At 38.5% G+C, this 21,055-nt stretch overlaps 1 protein-coding gene across 1 annotated transcript in view; it reads right to left on the reverse strand.

Moving 5' to 3' along the window:
- The window catches only part of asic1b (acid-sensing (proton-gated) ion channel 1b), a 186,907-nt gene extending 166,071 nt beyond the window's left edge, over nucleotides 1-20,836 (reverse strand). The window contains exons 1-2 of the mRNA XM_085275062.1: nucleotides 19,444-20,836; nucleotides 12,345-12,540 (exon numbers count right to left, since the gene is read on the reverse strand). Of these exons, the coding sequence (XP_085131188.1) occupies nucleotides 12,345-12,540; nucleotides 19,444-19,805 (558 nt within the window). The 5' untranslated portion in view covers nucleotides 19,806-20,836. The remainder of the gene's footprint in view (nucleotides 1-12,344; nucleotides 12,541-19,443) is intronic.
- Nucleotides 20,837-21,055: the final 219 nt, after the last annotated feature.

The raw sequence follows: 21,055 nt of genomic DNA on the forward strand, positions 1-21,055 counted from the left end.
AACACAATGGGCAGCACACTGAACACATTTTATAAGTGGTGAGAAACTTGTAAATAACTCATGAAAGAATAAAGTTATGTTGAAACCAAGCACACCATTGTTTTTCTTGTGACATTACCAATAAGTTTGATGTGTCACATGGCCCTCTTCCTATTGAAAAAACAAAAGTTGTATCCAAGATGGCCGACTTCTACATGGCTACCATGGTCACCACCCATCTTGAGGAGTTTGCCCCCTCACATATACTAATGTGCCACAAACAGGACTTTAATATCACCAACCATTCCCATGTTATTACGCTGTATCCATATAAATGGCCCACCCTGTATATATTTATATATGGTTGTGTTAGAAAAAACTAAAGAATAAATGTCTTTACAAAACATGGGTAACAATGTGAAAATTTTAATCTTACAATGTTTTTTTTTTAAGTTGAGAACTTGCTCTTTATCTACAAATAAAAATGTTTATGGTATCTAGATGTAGTACCTGGGAAATTTAACTGACTGTTGTCCTATTTCTAGATCATTTCTGAATCTTTGTTTCTTACCTGTCTTTTCCCTCAGTTACTGGCAGATGAAAAAGAGGCCAGTTTTCATAATGGCCTATTTTTAAAAGGTTGCAACTCTGAAATTTATAACCAAAAACTAGAAAATCATGCAATAAACAAAAGATGAGCTGTTGCCTTCAGGATGTGGTGGGTGAACAGAAAACAATAAGGACACACGGAGGTTGTCTGATTGTTGAGTGACATGCCTGCATTTCAGAAATAAATCAAAAGCCTCTTTTATTAATTCATTCATAACTTTGATTTACCGGCTGACTCACTGACTAACTGGGACATCTTCGACATGTGAGTTCAGGTGCTGCAAACACTTCAAAATGAGAGCTTCATAACACTTTTGAGGGAGAAAATCACAGATGTATTCAACAAAGACAAGTAAGTAGGTCTTATCAGTATAATGATGCTTTTTTCCTAGTGTATAATGAAGCCCTTTTCATGGAGCAAATACATGACTGTTCCATGATCTTCTCTGCCACTGACTTGAAGGGACCATCTTCCCACCAAACCAAAAGGAAGACTTACATAAAATAAAATAAAATAAAATAGAATTAAGTGAGTCACAAATAATTTAAACATAAATCATTATTTAAAAGATTTGGCTGATCCTGTCACACCCCTTCAAAATGGGTATCTGCTCTGCTCCACGTGTAAACTGGGGGCCCGGAGTCTTTCCCAGCTGACATAGGGCAAGAGGTGGCTACACCCTGGAGAGGTCACCAGCCTGTCAGCACAGGGCCAACATAGAGAGACAGACAACCATTCATACTCCCACTGACATCTTAAGCCAGTTTAGAATCACCAGTTAACCAAACCCGACAGACCTACTGTTTTTGAAAATTAAGAGGAAAATCAACAAGGGAAAAATGTAAAAAACAAAAAAACCAAGCATAAAAAAAGTAGTTTTGGTTAGTAAAATTTAAATATTTTTATAGTTAGTTCTCTGACTGTCCAATGTACTCAGTCATCTGAAAAAGAAAGTTTTCAAAGTACTTAATGCAGTACCATGAAAAAATAAGTAGACCCCATAAGTAGACAGTATGTTATGCAATTGCATAACATACTGTTAATGATGACTGTATGCTGTGATTTTTGTACCAGCCCCAGAATAAAACAGGAAAGAGCAAGCCCAGTGTCCCTTCTGCACTGCCAATATAAGGGGACGTCCAAGAGTTGATTCTGTTCATCTGGACGTAGCATCAAGATGCATCAAGAAATATAAGGGGACCCATCAATCAAACCCTGAGGTGGACTCCTTAGCACTTACACTTGCTAACCAGACTTGCTAGCTTTAGTTGACAACCCCACCTCCTTGTACAAGGTCAATTCTGGCTCCAAAACCCCAGACGACAGCTAAAATGTTGACGTTGTGATACCAACATGATGCTTCACAGACCAATGGGCACTTTCATCATTCACAATGCATTACTGCCTTCCTTCTCATTGTTAGTCACAGTTTCAGGTAAATCAACAAGTTTCATATATATTATTAATCTGATTCACTTCTGAATATGTTAAATATTTTTTTGTCATCCTAAAATATCTGTATCCAAGACACTACTGCAGTAAGCTGTAGGCCATTAACCTTCTATTGAAGATAAAAGAGCCCACCAGCTTTTTTTCTATAATCATGTTCCGTTACTGTGTCTTTTTATCAGAAGTAGTCCTCGAAGCTCATTATCACAGACTATTGATTAGCAATATATAAACTCTCAACTCCAGGTGCAACGGCAAACCACTTGAAGATCTAATTGCAAGATTACCTCAACATCAATAAAAGAGTATAAGAATCGAGCTGAAGTGGCATAGACCTGGCTTCACATATGTACCCACCTACATGCTTACAAACAAAAAATACTAAAAGGTCTACAATGACTGAATTTTTTTTAACACAACTAGTATTTTTTTTTTTTTGTCCACTGACTTAAAAAATACTGATCTCAAAGGAAGTCGACGGGTTAGGGAATTTACCCAAGAGACAAGAGAAGGAAAAAAATAATCAAGACATTGGCTGGTAAGATGAAAACTCTGTCCCAGCGGGACCCTGGTGGTGTTCAAACTGCTTTTTCACTCCATCCCTAGACACTGAAACACAAGGCGATAGCTGTACCCTGTCATCTCTGAAAGAAAGAAACATATTTTTGACCTGTCTGTCTCTCACTATCTGAAGTAACATATCTGATAATACAGCAAAGACAAAAGGTACATCATGCTATTGCAGAAAATGGCACATATTCTGTTTCGCAGTCATCAATCAGCTACTGTAATTATCAGAATCAATTTTAAATGCCAAAACCATTAATCATGTTTTCCAGTAATGAATTCAAAAGCAATAATGATGAATACAATTTGCCAAATCTACCAATGCAGACTGTAACAGGTTTCCCATGAAATATTAATAAATTATAAAATGATGGTAAAGAGAAAAAGACAAGGAAAAAAAACAGTCAGCCCCACTAATATTACTCTGGATGGTAATTAGCTGACTAATGCAGCAGTGTGCCACCTGTCAGTGCTAGGTGAATAATCACTCAGCCTGTCAGCACAATCTGAACCGAATATTCACTCTCTGTGCACTGAAGTACTGCAAAAGCTTTACACACATGCAGGCGAAAGATCTAAGCATAGAGTTAAGGAACACCCTGTTTTACATTCAGCTAGTGCGCTCTGGCTCCTGGTCTGTCACGGTGGGTATACTTCTCCCTGGCAGCCCAGCGCCACAAACCAAGAGCCAAACATAGACTCTTCCATTGGCACACACACATATTCCAGTTTCCTGCCCCCTCTTTCCTCTCATTCCAAAGCTTTGCACAGTCATCAGATGCTTCTGATCTGAACCAAACTGTTTATAATCGATTCTTTAAAGGATAAGTTCTTTCCATCTCTTTCTTCCATTCTTCTCTCTCCCCCACTGTGTAGCTTGCCCACCCGACTCATTATTAAAAATAATTTTGTAACGCTAGGAGCACTGGCAGGTCACATGGAATAAATGGATTCTCAGATCTCTCCATGCTTTGGAGTTGGCTTAATCTGTTTCCCTCCTCTTTTTCACCTTTTGTCCACAGAGTACCTCACGCAGTAGGAGCCTAAATTGTCAAAAAAAGTCCTTCTTTGTGTAATTAAAATGACAAAAAAGAGGTCAGATGAAAGGAGTATGTGTGTATGTATGTGTGCTGGGGGCAGGGGACATGCTTAGCCTTCTCTAAAGCCCTTTGAAAGGAAATCTATTTCTTCCATGCCCCGCTGGAAAGGCCAACATAACATAAGCAATGGAGGAAGCCATGTTAGGTGGAATTTGCTATTCTGGGTCATCACTATGACATCTTAGCTTTATACAATATTACTCAGAAAGCAGTTAAAATGTAACTTACCAATAATTTGCCATTTTTGTTGGATGTTTGACAACATAATGCACATTCAAGTTTAAAAATGAAAAGAGTGAGCGAGGTGCTCGGAGAGATCGGGATCAAATATTGTGAATTGACACATTGTAAAATTTAATTTGACTTGAGAAGTGAGGACAGTAAATCACCATGAATCTAAAAGCCATCAAAGGAGAGCCAGTAGCTTTTTACATTCAAAGAGGAGATTTTTACATTAGGCATTCATTCATTACTCAGCAAAAACCTAATTGATCCATGTCTCTGAGTTCTAGGGTAATAGCAAATTGATTGATTTAGCCTCAGGAGGAAAAATGTGGGAATCGTCTGGCCAAAAAGAACAGCAGAATCATCGGCTTTGAGCTGATGGATAAGACTGGAATAACAATGAATAAAGCGTGGTGGATCAAAGGTGAGATGTGTCAAAAACAGTTTATGAGGAATGGCAGATTAAAGCACCGCTGAAATTCTGCTATTATAGATGCCAGTTACCTAAAAAGACTTGCAGTCTCAACAGTATTCAAATTTAAAAGATTATCTAATTAAACTGGATTACATAACTAATAAAGCTAAGGAATTAGATGCCTTAAGCTAGCCCCAACTCTAAACCGACTCAGGATTAGCAGTATATTTTATGTTCATGGTTGAAGAATGAAATACAACCCTTGTAACACAAGTAATGGAACTTCAGCCTAAGAAGGGACATGCTCATTGCTTGTGTGGAGTACTTAATATAGATTAGAAGGAGGAACGACTACAGCCACCAATAATTCTTGCCATTTCTGTTTGTGAAGAGCAACAATATTTAAAAAAAAAAAAAAAAGACTTAACAAGCCCCACCTATCCTTTAGATTGCTGTTTGCGTAAATCCAATCCATCGGCGGGCGTCTCTGAGGTTTTCTGTATTGATTACACCTCATTAGCCACACGTCTCCGTCCCACCAAGGGTGGACTCTGGGGGTCAATGGACAGCTGAAATGGAGCCAACAGCTCAATAGAATGACCATGGCAATTATGCAAGAGTCTGGGTTACACAAAAGTGGGTTCTCAGCTAGAAGATTTGCAGTAAATGAAGTGTGATCTGTCAGTAATTTAAGCTAAAATGACTGAAATGATCTTGAAAAACTCCATAACTTAGAATTTAACACAAATATCACCTCACAAATATTTCAGAGTACTTAGGGTTTTTTTTTTTTTTTTTTGCTTATCTGACACAACACTGCAATGTGACATAACTTAACCACAGTTGCATGAAGGATCTTTTCTAAAAGATTTTCTCTTGAGAGGCAAGTGCCGGCTAGGCACTATTGAAGTACTGTAATATTGTGTGTCTGTGGGTTGTTTTTTTTTAAAGTCTGACATGTTTTCTCAGTATTAAATATCCAAAAATGTACTTCAACTCAAAAATTAATCCTTAGAGCTGAGATCATCAGATCATCCTCAGATCTCTTACACTGACAGTCAACACCACGTACGGGCAGACTGTGCTGTTAATAGTATTAAATGATAGTCCTCTTGTTTTTACACATTTTCGCAAATGAAAGTTTTTTTTTTTTTACATGCACCATGCTCACACAGTGTAATTGTATAATTTTTGTTAATAAAAACATTTTTGAAATAATTTATTTTATTTCTTTATTTAGAGGCTGTAGGCTCCGTGGTGTGGTGGTTTATTTCCTTACGATTTCCTATGTGAAAGTTCCCCAGTTCAAGATTGGTAGGAGACACAAACCAAGTCTTGGAGTGTCACATGACTGGATAAATGGGAAGGTTGTGTCAGGAAGCATATCCAAGCTAAAAATCTAATTTGCACATCCATCCACTATAGTGACTGCCTGAAAGTACTGTTGCGTTTGGAATCTGCACTATTGTAAAAATTTAAATTTAAAGTATTTAGCAACCCCTCATTTCTTTATGTATTACTTCTTATGTATTATTTGGAAAATTTGAAATACAGTATACAGGGCAAAATCAGGATTTGTACACTTCTAATGAGTTTGAAAGTCGGTATGACCAAAACAGCCTAAACTCTCTTAAGATTTCTTGTAATTTCTTTAAGAAATCTTCAGGAATAGTTTTCCTGGCTATTCAAAGCGCTTCTTTCTGTTCTCTGTCAAGACGGTCCCCCAATGCTTCAGTAATTTTGAGGTCTGGGCTTCGGAGAGACCATTCCATGAGCTATAGTGTTCCATTGTGTGTTTTTTATCCAGGTATGCTTTCATTGCACTGGCAAAGTGTTTGGGATCATTACCATGATCAAAAATGAAGCTGTTGCCAGTCGGACACTTTCCAGATACAGTGGAACCCGACTTACGAATACCCCATGTCACGAAAAATTCAAGTTACGAAGGCACTGAACGGCAATATTTCTGCCCGTGTTACGGCAAAATGTCCGTGTAACGAAATCCGCTGGCTCTGATTGGCTGAGCCTACAATGCCCACAATGCCTTCCGAATCATGTGACAACCCCTTGGCTTCCGTACTTGCGCTTCGCTGTTCCACTTGAACGACGTATTGTTGTTCTAGTTAGCAATTAGCCTATAACCTATCGTTCAGCATCGCCTCGTTCAAAAGGCGCGATGGGTGCTTTGATTTACGAAAGACCCTCGGGAACGGATTAATTTCGTAAGTTGGGGTTCCACTGTACTATAACATGAATGTATAAACTTTCCAGGATATAGCATGAATGTACTCTACTACTGAACATATTCTTCTACATTCATGAGTCCATTCATTTTGAGAAGATCCTAAAAACCAATGGCTGGCTAGACCGAAAGCATGACAGAGCCTCACTCGTGTTTTATTTATGTCTGTAGACACTGACTGTTGTGTCTCTTTCCTAACTTTTAAAATTTAAATTCATGCGTAATTCACGTGTAATTTGGCATACCTTGGCCAAACCATACCTGTTTCTCTTAATTAATTCGTCAGCCTTCCACTGAAACCATTTCTGATGAGGTTAATCAATTAAAGGCCCAGGTGCATCTCTCAGATCCAATGTCAGGCCTTTGTTGATTTTTATCTTTGTAACATGGTTTTCAGATTTTGTTTATCTGCAGTAGATATTTGTTTTTTATGCCTTTCACTTCTTTGCCCTCAACTTATTCAGTTTCCTCAGATATTTTAAGGTTACACTGCATACCATGCCAAGATATGTCAGGTTATCAGCTAACAGTTCATTGTGTAAACTTAGTCAGTTTTTATAGATTCAGCTAAAGAAATGGAGGTAAAAATGTGTGTTTTGTATCAGGCAGCCTAAAGACTATTTAAAACCAGGTCTTTGTTAAGTTGTCTGTAATATGCAGACAACACCATTTTTCCCTTAAATTAGACGCCTTTTTATGCTTGAAAAATTTATTGTTCAGTTTAAAGTCACTTAAACAAGGAACAATGGTCAGGTACAAGGATTAGACCGAAAATGAGTGAAAAAGTAGCCAATGTCCAAAGTAAAGCTTTGAAGTCTGAAAAGTCTGAATAATTTGTTTAAGACCACTTTAAAAAAAGAAAGCCTGGCTCCTTGGAAGCAAAATATAAGGCACTGAGGGTCTGCTCAACATTTTTGAGGAACACTACTGCGTATTAAAAGGGTAGAAGCTAATGTATTAAGAACTACTATGACAACTTGATAACTAATCAAAATCTTTTTATTTATAACCAAAGATCTGTTCAAAGATAGCTCTTCATTTATGACTATCATGACCTCATTTATTTATAATATTTTCTGTCCTTCTCGACTCAAAAAAATACAAGTGGAAAGGAAGGACAGGTGCCATATTTAATTGTGTTTTGGAAAACAAACGGGGAGCTGTAAAAGACATACAATGGAGTAGGGGTGGGTTTTGATTATCGATTTATCGAATAAAATGCTTGGATAACGTGATATAGATTCATTAAAATCCTGAATCGATTTTTTAATATTAATTTATTCTGCCTATCAAAAGAAAAAAGAAGAGAAAAGAAAGGAGAAAAATTTTTTTTTTTTATTTTGCCCAAAATGCCAGAATCTCAGGTTAAACCTCACAAAATTTCGACAACCACCAAACAGCTAAAACAGTAAGTGAGAGCAGGAACACGGATTCTGCACAAAGACGTAAGCACAAAGCGCGGACCCGTGGATCAGAATTAGTGAGATGTCGCCTTTCTCACCCGACGGCACGGACACGATCGGGTAAAGCTGTTAGTTTGATCTCTCTCCAAACAATATTGACCGAATCAGCAGCGAAAGAAGATCCAAACTACGCTTCACATAAACATCGTCATGGATTCCCTCTTACTTTTGCTTTTTTGCGTCCACCACGATAAAAATCACACTTCATGCACAGCTCTCTCTCTCTCTCTCTCGCTCTCTTGCTTTCTCTGTATACTTCAAGAACAGTTTCCCATCTAAAAATCTGTTTTCTGCATTATTCGCTTGCTTGTTACGCACAAGACTACCGTTGTTTACAGCGCTGTCGGCCACTGTTTTTTTCCCTTTTACTTACTTCCGAAAAGAAAACCTAATTTCTGCCGTTCAATGGGCTACTGAACAAATTTTAACTTTTTAAAATTATGCAAAATGCAAAACGCTTAGCCATGTCTGTACTAAAACCGCTGTCACTTCAGAGGTAATGTTCATATGTTGATTAAAAGTTTTCTTTCGTTTTTGATGTACTGCAGAATATTTTTATAAAATTCCAGGCCAGGAAAATCACCTTCATGTTTATCTTCAGCTACTTTGACACAAAGGCATCTGCTGTGATGCTCACACCTTTGATAAAGTCTCGCAAGTGTCAGCTTCCCTTTTATAGATACAAAAATATGTAAATGTACTGATATGAATTATAATATTTCTGACTGTCTAAGGCAAAATTTCCCAGATTCAAACTGAATTGATTGAATCGATTCGGGACCTTGTGAATCGGAATCGAATCGATTCTAGAAATCAGTGACGATACCCAGCCCTACAATGGCGCTCTGCAGTTTCCAAGAGGTTAAAATGAGCACAAGCCTGTGTGTACCAATAGTACTTCTATTGCTGCTCCTGCTGTGGCAGCTGTTGTTTTGTGTCTTTGAGCCTCTCCGCAGTACTCGACCATTATGTTTAGTTTTATCCCAAGGACTTTGTTGTTACCTGGGCCTCAGTTTCTGTTTATCTGGCTCTTTTTCTCTCGTTCTTTCTTCTTCCTATTTTTTCTCTCATGTAATGTCTGTCTCTCTCTTACACTTTCTGTCAGCCCCCAAGCTTCAGTTTTGAGTTTTGATAGCAAAGTTATGAGCCTGTCAAAGTTCTCCCTGGTGACTGAAGTTGGATGTGGGTGTCTTAAAGAGTTCAAAATTGAATAACTTAGAGGTTGTGACATTGCCGATCAACATATTATCTGTAGGGAATTCCACTGGGATGCAGTAAGACAAACTGTATGCTTGGTAGTTTTGCTCTTAAAATGCCGTACATTGTATCAAAGTAAAAATAGAAGTAAGATGGCACATGCAATCCATAGTGTTCGTGCAATATCAGTTATCTTACTGTAGTGTATTATAGCCATTCAATATATTTTGGATGGTTTTAGCTTTAGTGTCCTTGTTGTAGGTGAAATGCAAAGGCCGCCTCTCTAGGGAGCGATCGCATACTTTCGAAATCCATTTATCGCACCTTCAATTAAAAACAAACCCATAAACTATCAAATTATGGTCTTTGTATTTTGCTCCCTTTTTATGGTTTTATATTATCTCATGCAGCTACGGTTCAGAGGCCGTAGGCCATCAATTGATATTCATTTTCATGTGAAATTTTCTTCTTTAATATCATCTGAGCTAAACCATCTGCATTCCAAGTTGGCAGATGTTTTTCTGAAGGACAAAGTTGCAGCAGTGAAACATGATACGAGATAATTAGTCACTAATTTTTAATATTTCCAGCAGCAATATTTAAAAATTATATTGTACTGGATCCCACAGGGTATTTGGTATTTGGATAATGACACCAGTGACTTTTGACAAGGACACAATACTTCTGACTGGGTAATGTTGGACTCAACACCTGAACCTTAACTGAAAAACAACATGAAATAAATTCTGATACACTAAAGAACTCTAATATGTTCAAGTTTCTGGATCTATGAGAAAATCTGACTGTACTACACTGCAGATTCTTTTGGAAAAAGCTGCCTTACGTACTACTGTTGTTTATCTACCATTTTTGTCAGCAAACTGCTCCCACAGTAGGTAGCAGTGATCTTTTATCTCTGGCTATCTTCAACACCCAGGGACTACCTAGTGAGCCACACTGCCTGTGCTAGCTAGAAAACAACCAGAAGCTGCCAACAGCGTTAATCACAGCTTTAATGCTTCCATACTCTGGGATTTGGAGGTGGAGGCTGGTGAGACTGGTTACCTTACCCTTTCCTAACACGCTGAAGCTTCTTTCCACACCATTAGTGCTCTCTGCTGAGCTGTTCTATCCAGGTCTACAACCGTACAAATGTACAGCAGAGCGCTGTGAAGTACCATCTGCTATAAGCGCAACTAACTACAGTAAATGTGAACACATCAGCACATTAGAGCAGCCACACCATGTGAGCATGCAGCCCACCTCTCAACTACATGGTTTTATAGCACTTGGGGGAAAAACACATTAAAAATTCCACAATAAAGAAACACTGGAGGACAAAGAATGTAAGAGTTGGACTGAGGGCTGATTTTACTAAGCTTAATCATGGCTTCTTTCCAACACATTCTGAGGATGTATTAGATCGCTTTCAAGACAGGATTCTCAGGCGATATCAATTTATTAATACAGTGTCATCCTCACTTGCCACCTGCATGAGCATCTGTTGGATAGTTGTTCTTTTAAGACTAGTTCCTACTCCTACAGTAGGCTGCCACTGTTTGTAATGTGCAAAATTTGTATGTATGTGTCTTATTGTGTGTGTGTGTGTGTGTGCGTGTGTGTGTGTGTGTGTGTGTGTGTGTGTGTGTGTGTTCTTTGCAACTGTCATCCCACCACATTTCTTCTTGCTCAAGCTGCATTGTCAATCCTTTGGTGCTCTTTTTCTCTTATTCTTATTCTCAATCAGTTAAGGCCCTGATATTGTCAAATTTTCATGGCATAATTTAAAATCTGCTTCTTTCATTTACGGTAACCACTGTCAGAGGTACTCGGATAACAACATGGGAACCTATCGCTAGTTTGATGACTTAGCCTCTGCGGGCAATAACCAATTTTTCTAGCCTTCTGGTATAGTCAGCGGGTACATTGTTTACAAATGGAGACAACCCTAAAAAAGCTGAATAAAAGTGCAATTGCTTATTATATTTTTCACAAAATCGTTGATGATTTGGAAATTATGTTACAGCTCCGCTTTTGTCTATACACTGATTCTTTTAACTACAGCTTATCATGTGCACTGTCAATAGACCTCAGACTGCAAGTGAAGTCTAAACAGAACAGTACACAGGATCTGTCTACACATAATCACATTTTTCACACTTATAAAATCAGCTAACTGTGGGTAAGTTGTCACTAAAAACTACAAATGTCTTAAGAAATATCGATCAGCTCTTAAGTTCTGTTAGACCGTACTGTGGCACAGACAGCACTGGTAAATGTCAGTGCACTTATAAGCTCTGTTTCCAGCTGGAATAGGCAGATATTGTCGGGCAAAAAAGTTTTGAATAACAGTGCAGTACGAAACTATAAAATAAGCAAAAAAAATCAAATTAATATTAAACAAAAGACACAAATGTCTTCTTTCTACATTTTAGCATTCTTCAGCAAGTGAAAGAGACAGTGTCATAGCCTTAAACTTCATAGTGTTGGCAAAACTTTTATTGTATTACCAGAATTTAGTGAGATTGACAGCTGTAGTGTGAGAATCAGTTATTATATAATCAGTAATTCTGGCTCTTACTCGGCTGAAACAACAAAAAAAGTACATTAACTACTGTCACCCGCGGTTACACAGTTGTATTGCAGCTTTACAAGATCAGTTCGTATACTTTATCACAAATACTAAGGTCACAAAGCTTTCAGGTAATAACTGTATCTGAAAGCATTCAGTAAATAGGATAAAGACAGAAAATATTTCACAGCGTCAATTTGTTCTAACTTTGTACTTACATGGAACGTGTTGTGGCAATGACCCAGGGCTCAGTAAACTATATAATGGTTTACTGTCCAATTCTGAAGGGGGATGGAAGAATCTGGAAGGATGGAGCACCATCGATTGAAATTATGATAAAGTGCTGTCTCTGTAAATCTCTCCTTTTAATATATTTGCAAAGTCAATTCCCAAAAGCAGACTTCAGTGAACAGCGCTCAGCTAAACTTCACGGCACAGTAAACTATATAAAGGCCCATTTTGTATCACTAGCATGATTAGATGACCCATAGGTCTCAGCTGATTCTGTTTACGTGCGCAACTCACCACTTTGAAGTCTTCAGCTGCACATTCCTCCCCTCTATATGAGCAGGAAAGCAGCATGTCCTTAATGTCGTGGCCTGTCCGGTCATAAAATTCACGCATGTTGAAAGGCCGAGGCTTATAGCTGTCAAAGTCCGCTCTCTCCTTTAGGATTTGCAGGACATTTTCCTCCACCAGGTGTGGGTCCCGAATCTCATACCTGGACAGAAAGATTCTACACTTAGTCAACATTGATCACAAAATACACACATGTGCACAACTAACACACAAGTCTAATGTACTTAGGTTTTGCAAATTCAATATCACAAAAAGGATTTTGCCTCATTAAATTAAAAAAAAAGTAACATTTTAGGTTGTTCTTTTTCTCTATAAGAATTCTTTTTTCAAACTGCTTACCTTGAGCTTACAAAATCCACTTTGTCAGATTGTAATATTAAACATCCTGTTATTCCTTATTTTCTCACTCAAAGTATTAAATGCAGTTAAGGTTGTTAAAGAAGCAAGACACAACCTTAGTTGTACCTCTGTCACATCTAAAAAGATGGTACACACGTTTTTCTGGCAGAAGAAACATTAATAACACAGATGCAGCAACAAGTGGATATCTACCGTTCACCTTAAAAAAAGGTGTACATACATGTCAGCATCATCAGAAGAGCAGCTAGAAAGCTCTCACAATATCATCTTAGTTTTATGAAACTGACAGCTTAACTGTGGCATACCAGTCTCCATGGAGTGCAGGAAAGCAGCTCATTATTTACAGGATGGGAATATTTCATTTCAGACAATTACTTTAATCGGTCTGTTAAACAATTAGGGTTATATGTGGTGGCAGAGCGATCATGTAGAAAACAATGTTCAGAATGCTGCTTTCAGGCTGATGATCCTCCACACCTACTATTTAGTGTAAATAAATAAATCTTCATCTGCTGCAATTTTTTTCAAAGTGAAAAATGGATCAATTTTACCATGTTCCACCTCTCATTTCCCCTGCAAACAAATAAGAAAAAACATGACAAAGAAGCAGTAATTTGCGTGCATCAATGCACACAGAAATGAAACAGAAGAAAAACACTGTGGAAATCATTTATGCTATGCCTTAATTTGACAGCTACCATCAACCTCTAGTGCCTGCTCACAGTCATTCACTGATACAACGTAACCTCAATTAAACAGTATGGCCCCGCGCAGCGAAAAAGTGGCCCATTGATGACCCCTGTTGAGCAATGGGCCATCAGTGGTACAAGCATCCAAATTATAGAGCGCTAAAATTAAGCACTACTGACAGCCACTTGTGAGATCATTGTTGTAGGACACTGAGAGTGAAGAGGACAGCTTCTGTTTTTTCAAAATTGAATTACTGCAAAATACTAAGGTAGAGTCCTGAATTCATATGTGATGTTGAGCAGAAGCAGTAATATCATGACCAGGTTCATATATTGTTTTATTGTAAGAATTTTGGACAACTCGTTTTGCACTAGCAAACATGAATAAGTTTATCCCCAAGCTGAAGAAGTGAAAACCAGAGACGGAGAAAGACAAAGGCATACCCTTCTCTTCCTGTGCCTGACAGTAAATCTGTGAATGACTTTGTGGACACTGACGACAGAGTTGTTTGTCATGAGCATGGGCACTATTTCAAACCATAATTGGTGGTAAAGCTTAATGGATTTTTTAAAAATTCCACAAGGTCAAGCTTTGTCTATGATAATGAACAAGATTTTGTCGCTTGATGATGGGAATAACATAAGCTGATCCATGAATAAAAAAATGAAATGTTACATTACTTCTTTGGGAGCACTGCGTTAATATTCAGCTGGAGATGTATTTTTGATTTATGCCCAAACCAAATGTAATATGTTTCACTGTTGCTACAGTGCTTTTTCCTGGTAGAGACTAAATGAAAAAGATTTTCACAACATGAGGTGGTATGCGCTGTAATTTAAAATGAGGGTTGTTCTCCTGCTCATAACACCGAACAGAGACGGTCATGCTTCGTGTTGAATGGAGTTCACAGCGCTTTGACAGACAATATCGGGACTATTATTCTGCTCAAGATTTAAAATGAATGCCAAGTGATACAGTTTTAAAATTCAACATCGGAACATCAGAGATCTTTTTTAACATTAACAAATCAACCAGGATTAACTCTAGCTGATTATAACTTCTTCTTTTTTATCGCTACAGTTTAAATTTTCAACGAGAATAGCAGCTGCTGGTTGCTATTTATCTTTTAAATCAGAGTTTTTTCCACAATTTGAATAAAAAGCAGTAACTGGTATGACACAACAGCCAAAAAACAAGACAGTTAAGCACTATCTTTGATACAGATTATAAATTAAAGATAGTGGATCTATGTGGTACTTATTTTCTAGTATAGTTCACTTTTCATTAATTTACTACAGGCCAAAAGAGTGTTGCGTACAATTAAACGGTTATACTGTAAGTAATAAGGGGTGTTAGAGAAAAACATGTTCATATCATTTCAGAGTGAAGCTAATGCATAATTTTTTTTTTCCAGAAATAAGTTATTCAAACAATAAAAGGATAAAATTGAAAACCAGAGGATTAGTGATGTAGTAGCTCATCTGGCTCCTGATTCTTCACAGTTTACGGGTTACTGCTTTTTGAAAAGTACTGAAACTGAAAGAAAGTGATACATTTTTATACTGTTTCTTTTTAAGAAGGAGCCCTTCTTGGTTTCAAAATGTTTGATGTGTTCTTTGGAAGGCATATAATGAACTCCAAGGTGCATCCTGGAGCATATTGCCACACTGCAATTTTTCAAAATAAGGAAACATGTTTACCTAAATGTTAAAAAGCGAAGCAGTCCAAAGAGAAAAGAAGCATGACTGCTCAAGCAAAAAAGAGCAGGAAAATTTCACGACTGAGAAACCCCCAGAAACAATAGTAGTGGAGGAGGAAACCAGGAAAACCACACTTTTCCCAAATGTTAACACAATACTCTGGCTACAGTAATCAAGGCTTTGAATGCCGTTTCCTGTACGGCATCAAAGTTGTCATTAAAAAAGAATAATAGAGCAAAAGTAAGAGAAGGAGGTAGAGAACAATGAAAACCTGCTATATAAAGTCAAGATGAGAAACTTGCTAAAAGAATTGGACAAACTGTGGTGGTTACTCCAAGAAATAAGTGTCACCTAGTAAGGATACAAACCTTTCTCTGTGAATGTGGTTTTAATATTTTCAGTATTTAAAATGGAAGTATGATTACTACTGTCTATGTATTACTTGTTTCAGATGTGAGTTTAAAATTAGAGGACAGAGTGGTACTAATATCATAAATATCTGTCAGTGGAGCCATTTACAAATTGTCATGTTTTTAGTAATGTTGGTCCCTAAAAGCACTCTGACAATCACAACTCCAGTACTCTTGCCCACATGGGAACTACATCACAACACTGTCACACTCTATTCTAACAAGAAGCTAGCCTGTTGTGGTACATTCTGGACTTAATTGAATTGTATCCTGAGCCACTGTTTTATAAGAAACACAAAGCTGCCAGGAGAGCACTTAAGACGCTGCGCTCACATCCCCGAGTCAGGAGGCTTTAGTTGAAGCGCATACAATCACAATAATATGGGTAGAATTTTAATATTGCCCTGCCACTGCTCCCTAAAGCAATCACTGCAAACTCTCTACGTATGGGAGGGGGAGACTAAATTGGATTATGGGCCACAAGCACTTTAATTTTCTTGTGGGGACTAAAACGAATGAAGGACCATCTGCAACACTTTGCCACCTCATGAGAAGAGAGAGCAAATATAAGCAGCCACTGATTTTAAGAGTGGACTTTCACAGTAAGACTGTGGTCACAAGGCGGTACTCTCTCTCTTTCTCACACGCACACAAACAAAAGCAAAAGCACTACATTTGTTTTGATGTTAATACCTCGGGCTGTGTGACACAACAATGAACACATCTTGACATAATCTCAGGTAATTATCCAATTAGCGCTAATTGAACTCATACACTAACAAGGATTGGATTGTTTGTGCAGTGCCCTTGAAAATGAATATGTGCCATGTTTCCTGGTGGCTGAGTTTGGATAATCATATCTTCATGATGGTGCACCTGCGATTCAGTTATTCTTCCAATTTGGCCAAGGTCACAGAAATGCAAACAAAGGATGCCACGAGGCACAGAAAACCCAAACAAATATCTATTGTATTGATGAGAAATACACAAACAAGCCAAAGACGAAAATATGGTAAAAACATGCAAAAATTTCTGTGTCTCCACAGTTGTAATATTCTCTGCGGTAAACAGCCACAGTACACTATAAATGCAAATGAACCCAGATTTGAAAAATCAGCTTTTTCCGGTCGATGACCTGGCCTCCCAGTGTCCCCATCCGTGCACTTTTTTTTACACCACTTAAATCTGTAATACGGCCATGATCTTGCTGAGACAGATAAGGCAGTCAAAGTTATGGAGCATTACATTTCACATGTAGCTCGTGGGAATTGAGAGCATGTTTGCAAGCTCAGGAAACATGTTTAATCTCGGGCTCTGTGTAAGCAGAAGACGTGCTTCTCTGGTTTTCGTGAGCTGATCTAACACTTCTTGGCAGCACAAACCACATAACCAACACCTCTTTGAAATGACCTTTCTTTTGCTAATTATCATTTAATTGCCTTTGCAACATAATAAAAATAAAACTGAGCAATTTACTTCTAATGTTCTGCACGGCTAACTGTAACTCCAACCTGAGAAAATACAATACGAAAGTGATTTATTTATTTATTTATTTTTTGGTGGGTGGCTGCTTGGAAACTGCTGGAGTCGAGTAAGTTAAGGTGAAATTTCTAGCAGCTCAGCTTCAAACTTCAGTGTCTAAGAAAGCCTGGCATCACTGCAAGGGTAGATATTGCCTACTCCTTCTTCCTGAGACAGTGATAGACACCGACCCACAAACACAGCATTTTGTTTGTATTCTGTCATTTTCTGTCCAAACCTACCACCTGTCTGGTGGTATCAGAAGGCTTACCACTGAAAAATCTTCTGTTCAATCAATGTTTAGTGTAAAATCTGTGCGTCCAAGATGTTCCTAATTTATTGGTTTTCCTCCACATTCTTTAGCACTCTAACCGCTTTGAAACCTGATTTAAAAATCATTTTAAAAACTGTCCCCTGTCCTCATTTTAAAAAAAAAAGAAAAGTAAAATGAATGCCGTTCCTACCCCAACCCTGATCCCAGGCCAAGCTAACTGAGAGGGCAAGGAAAAGGGAGAGGGAGATGACAGTGTTAATCAGTGGCACAACTCTGTAGCTTAACAAACAGCACTAATTACACGGGGATAAAGACTTGTTCATCACACAGCTTACGAGACACAAGTTAATTGCCTCTCCTTGTAGTCCCCTCCCTCCATCAAAAGTCAACTCATCCCAAAGTCACTTGGAGCAAGTAAGGTTGCTTTAATGTTCTGCTTCCTATATCTTCTTTTATTTTTTTTAGGTGCACCTTTTTAAAGAAAATCTGGCTACACCTGCAATAACAAATCAGAGAGATGGAAACCTGCACTGATATCCTAATGGTCTACTATTCCAGCTGACACTACAAACAACCCGGAAACAAATCTCGGAATCTATACCATACAAAGCATGCAAAATACATCCGCAAGACAGTGAATCTATTGGCATCCTGTAAAGTTATAACCCAAATATGGATGTATATATGAGGGTCACAGAAAAATGATATCCAGTATGAAAACAGAGAATTTGATTTATGTCATTCCAGCATGTACAGCATGCACAGTTGTACGCGTTGCCTCAGGCTGCAACACTTTGTGAATCAATAAGCTAAAAATAAAATGAAAAATGAATTCAAGATGATATTGAGACATGTTTGTGTGTATTACATATTTTATGTTTGCGTAAGTGCAGTAAACAATGTCTATGCATCTGTGTGTCCATGTGTGCATGTGTATTTGTGTGGGATATTTTTCTTCCTGCTCTAGCTGCAAATGCAAAGTGCAGGATTATTATCTGTATTGGAAAAATGGGATCAGTATAATCTGGATAACATCGAAAAGAAGAATTGAAGAAATTCAGAGTTAAAAGTTTCAACATGAAACAGTGTGCTTGTCATGGTTGCCGAAAGACTAAATGATCAAAGCACAGCAGAAAGCAACAAGTGTAAAGGGAGGGGATGGCAGTTGTGAATCATGCACGTCTCTCAACACTTTGTCAGCGGGGGTTTAAAAATCTTCTCCTCTACTTATCCAATATTTATATTAGCATGTTTATATTTGCCTTTATTAAACACTTAGAAACAGCTTATCTATTATCTGTTACTTGGAGGATTCTCAGCATCTATGTTAAGGTGTGCTCATTCTCACTATCAGCATATTTTAACAGGTGGATGTTAATGGTTGTTGTTCCATTGCTTTTCACAGCTATGGTAGCATGTGTGCAATATGGATTTCAGTAGACAGTAGATCTGTAATGTCACTACATTTTCATCCTTAGCCTTTAACCTCACTTTCTTACTTACGTGCGTTATACTACAATCTTTAGCTCTCAGAGCTCTGGAAGGTTTTGCATGCTTTGTCAGTGAAGTCCGGATTTCCTCCAGTAGCCTAATAGCAACAGCCAAAGACAGGTGGTAAAACTCTGCCCCGCTCTTCCATGTGACATAAGACCTCAGCTAAAACAATGCAGACTACACCTAAGCTCCAAAGTTAAATGCCAACTCAAACATTGCTGTTGCTGGGCTGCAAAGCGTAAAACCTGCTTCCACACACAGACTGTCTATAGAAGACATGCAGATATTTAGTGGTGTGGTCAAACGATTTTTAAGTGCTCACAGATATTTTTTTAAGTTTCATGATAACTGCACTAGAATGTGACAACAACAAAAATTTAGTGTTATAGCTAAATGCTGGGGGCACAATCAGATCCTGAATCATCATGTGATAAATCCACACAGATGTGCACCCCTGCAGCCACTGCATTTGTCATACACTAGGCTACATAATACTTGGGGTGCAGGTGAGGTGTGGTTTTAGTGCTTATATAAAATCACCAGTAAGCCAGCCTACACACAGGCAGGTATTGTAAATGGCTTCTGGACGTACACACCTGCCGTTGAGCAAGGCAAGGAACTCCCCAGCGTGGTACAGGTCGTTCCGTGTCACCCGGCTGAAACGGAAGGAGTTGAGGTTGCAGAAGGTTACCGAAGGGAATATTATCAGTGAAGCCGCCACTTCATCCAACTTGGTGACATGGGGGTACTCGAAGTAGAACTGCACCCGATCCACGCACACCATCACCAGCACACCCACGGAGGCCAAGAAAAACAAAATCCACAGGGTGCGCTTGATATACATCCGCTTGTAAGTGAACATGTGCGAGATGCCATGCAGTGTGGATCTGGCGGCGAAAACTTCAATGGGAGCCGGCCGCCTGTAGTCCATGTCCTCTGAGTCCGCTTTAAGATCCATTATGTCCCCGAGATGAGTTTAGATGAATGATGGGTGTGAGGTCGCAAAAAGAGCAAAGTGGCTTTGTAGATAAGCAGATGCTTTATTAATGAGGAGGAGGTTAGTGGCCGCAAGTTCACGCCCTTCTACGCATGTATTTCTCATGCAGTCTGTGTGAGATGTTGCGTCACTGACAGCCGGCAAAATTGCTCGACATTTAGAGCATTTTACAATCCTCAAAATACAAAGTTCTTAACTGAAAACACCTGTAAAAAGTGAATGTGGGAGAAGCATGCGTTGTATGCTGCTTCGTTTGGGGTCACAGTTCCATAATAATAATAATAATAATAATAATAATAATAATAATAATAATAATAATAATAATAATAATAATAATAATGACGATGAAAGCGCGCATGGAAAGATGCCAGCGCTGTTCTCTCCTGCACACTTCTGTAAAATTATCGAGTTGATATCTGGCTTCCAAGCTTAGCACAAACAGCAGAAATAGTGTGCAGCTCTGCGGGAACAGATCACGGTTGAAAAGGTAGAAAATAAACCACTACGAAGAAGACAAGGAATTAGAAAATAAAAGCGGTTCAGAGAACAGACCGGCTACATGGCTTTCGCGTCTCTTCTTCCCGAGCAAATCCCAACACGCGTGGAATAACAATCAGCCGCTGATTTCTCGCCTGTTAACGTTTTAAGAGCGGTCGTCGGGTGTCCTGGGTTTTCCACGGGATAAACAGCTGCATCACAGAGGAGCTGGCTCTGTCTGATAGCTGCCTCGGTGCGCCTCTGCTTGCTCGCTTGCATCCATTCCCTCCTCCGAACTGCGTCCACAACAATGCAATGATAATGACTCTGATTTTTTTTTCTTTTCCTGAAATGATATGTCCGTGAGTAAGAAGGTTCTAGGAAAATACTATTTTCCGTGAATTCAGGAAAAAATTACCTTAGACCAGTAGCGGTTTCCCAGATCAATTAAATTCGCCCCAAACAGGAGAGAGCAAGGATAGGATGGCATGTGTTTTACACCGGGTGACGGAGTCCAGCGTCGGCGGCACTCCAGCAGTGCCTAACCCATACTTTACCCAAAGCAACTGTAGCCTACAGAACATACAGCTTTACCCTCAACTTAAAATTGGTAGTTTAGTTAAAGTTTAGTTACATTTTTGGGTAAAATTACTTAGCCTGCTTTAGCTAAACTACCAAGAAAACAATGAGCTAGCCTACTAAAGGAAAGAGAATTTTTAGTTATCCTAAAGGCC

Source organism: Mchenga conophoros, linkage group LG5 (genome assembly GCF_057382185.1).
Source record: "Mchenga conophoros isolate Kocher_MC1m ecotype Shallow Benthic linkage group LG5, M_conophoros_male_GT1.1, whole genome shotgun sequence".
Lineage (NCBI taxonomy): Eukaryota > Metazoa > Chordata > Actinopteri > Cichliformes > Cichlidae > Mchenga > Mchenga conophoros.